The sequence below is a fragment of the Condylura cristata genome, unplaced genomic scaffold (assembly GCF_000260355.1).
Source record: "Condylura cristata isolate star-nosed mole 26May11 unplaced genomic scaffold, ConCri1.0 scaffold00016, whole genome shotgun sequence".
Classification (NCBI taxonomy): Eukaryota; Metazoa; Chordata; class Mammalia; order Eulipotyphla; family Talpidae; genus Condylura; species Condylura cristata.
The window spans coordinates 29,096,166-29,099,041 of record NW_004567117.1 but is presented as its reverse complement, the minus strand read 5'-3'; the positions used below and the strand labels follow the sequence as shown (position 1 = coordinate 29,099,041).

The 2,876-nt window shown below is 43.3% G+C and overlaps 1 protein-coding gene across 1 annotated transcript in view; it reads left to right on the top strand.

Moving 5' to 3' along the window:
- Positions 1-2,876, top strand: part of EPG5 (ectopic P-granules autophagy protein 5 homolog (C. elegans)) — a 95,905-nt gene that overhangs the window by 75,674 nt on the left and 17,355 nt on the right. Inside the window, exon 38 of the mRNA XM_004684003.2 lies at positions 1,763-1,767. Coding sequence (XP_004684060.1) covers positions 1,763-1,767 — 5 coding nt within the window. The remainder of the gene's footprint in view (positions 1-1,762; positions 1,768-2,876) is intronic.

The window sequence follows — 2,876 nt, the reverse complement described above, 5'->3', positions numbered from 1 at the left end:
TTCTTCATACTGTTTAAATAGTTTCTTTATGGCTCATGTACAGTGGTTCCATTATCTGAAGTTCCTGTTGTAGGGTGGCTTATGCTGCTGTTTGATGTTCCTTCAGATTCTTATTCTTAAAGGCTGTTTCCCTGTGCATTTTGTGTTGTGTGTTGCAAGCCCATATTTAGAGAGACTTCATTGAAATTCTGTGAAAATTAATGTAAAGGTAGATGCCTCCAGAGAAGAGTTGTATTTGTTGCCCCTTGGAACTATGGAATTTCTCAGCTTGGAATTTCTCCTACCACACAGTTACGGGAAATCACGCCAAACTCATTTGCAGGCAGGACTCAAATTTTCACAGTAAACTTTTTTACTTCCCATCTCTCACTCCAGGTGAAGACAAAGAAGGTCCCTTCCCCCCTCATTGCCCTTTCAGTCAGGACTTAGAGCTTGTCTTCTGTCCCTTGTGCTACTAACACCCCAAGCTCACCGTGGCTTCAGCGTCAGCTAATATTCTGGTTTCCTGGACTCTCTTTGCTTTTGGCCCCACTGTGTCCTTCCACAGAGCATTACTTGCATTTTTAGAAATGTTCTGTTTTATTTAGTTATCCAAATGTTTTATGTTGGGAGGCTTATGAGGATATTCAGTTTAACCATCCCTTGGCAATAACATGTCCTTCTTATCTGCAGTTTCGTTTTCCAGATGAATTTTCCTATTTGTGACCTACATGTAGTATATGTCCTCACGTAACATCATGGGAGCTTTTTAGACACTGTGTTTACATTGTGTTCCAGTTGGGATTTTTTTCTTCTTTATTTGAGGATTTGTATTATGTTCTTATTCAGAAACTTTGAAGTAGAATGTTTCAGTTCAGCATTCAAATGTGTCTAGACCCAGTGTACTTCAACAATATCATGTAATTTTTAAATTTTTCTATTCATTCATTCATTCATTCATTCATTCATTCATTCATTCATTCATTCATATAGAACTGGGGTACAGGCCAGAGATGCGGAGGGTGAGAGGCTTCACCAGAGACATAGAGGGGAGCAGAACAGGCAGATCGACAAAGTACACTGCTGATGGGAGCAGCGGGCGGGTCAGTAGAGGTCTGCCACGCCATGTGGTCACCTCCGGGGCAGGCGGGGATCGAACTCATGTGGAAGTGGCTTAAGCCTCTTAGTGCTGTGCTTTAACCCGCTGCACCACCAGGGAGGGCCTAATTTTTAAATTTTTATTACGATAACATCGATTTATAATACTGTCATTGAGTTAGGGTTTTTTTTTTTTTAAGATTTATTTATGCATACAGTACTGGGGTACAGACCAGAGGTGCAGGGATGGTGAGAGGCTTCACCAGAGACAGAGTGGGGAGCAGAACAGGCTGACTGATGAAGTACACTGCTGAGGAGAGCATTGGGAGGGTCAGGATAGGTCCACCACGCCATGTGGGTCACTTCCGGGGCTGGTGATCGAACTCATGCTGAAGTGGCTTTAGCTTCTGAGTGCTGTGCTTTAACCTGCTGTGTCACCAGGGTGGGCTGAAGTTAGGGTTTTTATGTATTTGTGGACTCACTCCAGTTCTACCTGACCACTCTGCTTGCTGTTCTCTCATAGACCCTGCACATCCTGCTGCTATTCATTTTCTTATCCTGACTCCTGCAGCCCTTTATGTTCACCTGCAATCTTTATAATACATTGTTGGATCTAAATCCTAGGGAGAAAGGCTCTGTGAGGAAGTGAGAATGCCAGAGATTTGTTTGGGATGATTCTGTGTAGATGAGGTAGGGAGAAGAGGCAGGGAAGACCTTCACCTGGAGAAGTTTTGGCCAGCCAGGCAGGGAGTTCACTGCAGACATTTATCACTGAGGAGTCCACGTTGGGCAGAAGTGCCAAGCCTCTGCTCATTTGTTGAGGAAGGGCAGCTGTTTGGGAAGGGTATGGCCTTGGCTGAGGGTTTGTGGCTCAGGAACAGGAGGGTCCGTGAATAACATCAAGAATTGGTCGCTGAGTTCAGAGAACAGAGCAGAAAAACTATGCAAAGCAGGATGAAGTAGTATTAAGTTGTAGACTTTTTAGTGAGATCATCTAACCCAGATGAGAAAAATGAGAATTTAAAAAGCAAAATGAATTTATCTGATGTCGCAGAATTCATGTATCAGCTAGGACTAGCAGCCCAGTCTTGTCCTACAAAGTGACCTTATATGTGTCTTCTGCCTATCCTTATCTAAACAGAACTTTTATATCCACATTTAAACAAGTGCTACATTTCACCTTTCTTTTAAAACATTGTTAAAAACGTGTTCATGTTTTGGGCTGTGGAATAAATTAAGGGGGCGAACGGCACAGGGAGTTAGGAGTGAACAGCCCACTGCTGACATGTGTCGATGCCATGTGACTCGCTCTTCCTTGGCTGTGTCTCCCCTTTGCATAGAACCAGAAAGTCTAAAAAAGTTTTGTTTTAGACAGATACCCCTTGCATTGTCATCATCTCTAAAGGGTATTAAAGTAGTCGATACTTGTGAAGGTGATAATGAGTGATCCAGGTTAAAGAGGAGCTCAAGATTCAGCTCAAGTTGGCTTACCGGAAGGACATTTGATTGCCTATCCCTGAATACAGGGTTAAATTTTAGTCATTTGGGGCATTTTCTTTTGAGGAATATGGATGTCTCTGAGGTGACAGTTGAACAAAGTGCTCACTGAAAACATGCTAAGGGCAACAGACTAAAGGAATCCTAGACTTGGCTGGAATCGTGGAAGTGTATCTGAGTTAAAAATTTGTAAGGTTTTGGGCCCTTTTTGGTGGCTCAGTGGGTTGAAGCACAGCACCATGAAGCTCACCACAGCCGCTTCAGCATGAGTTCAATCCCTGTCCAGGGAGGTGACCCACATG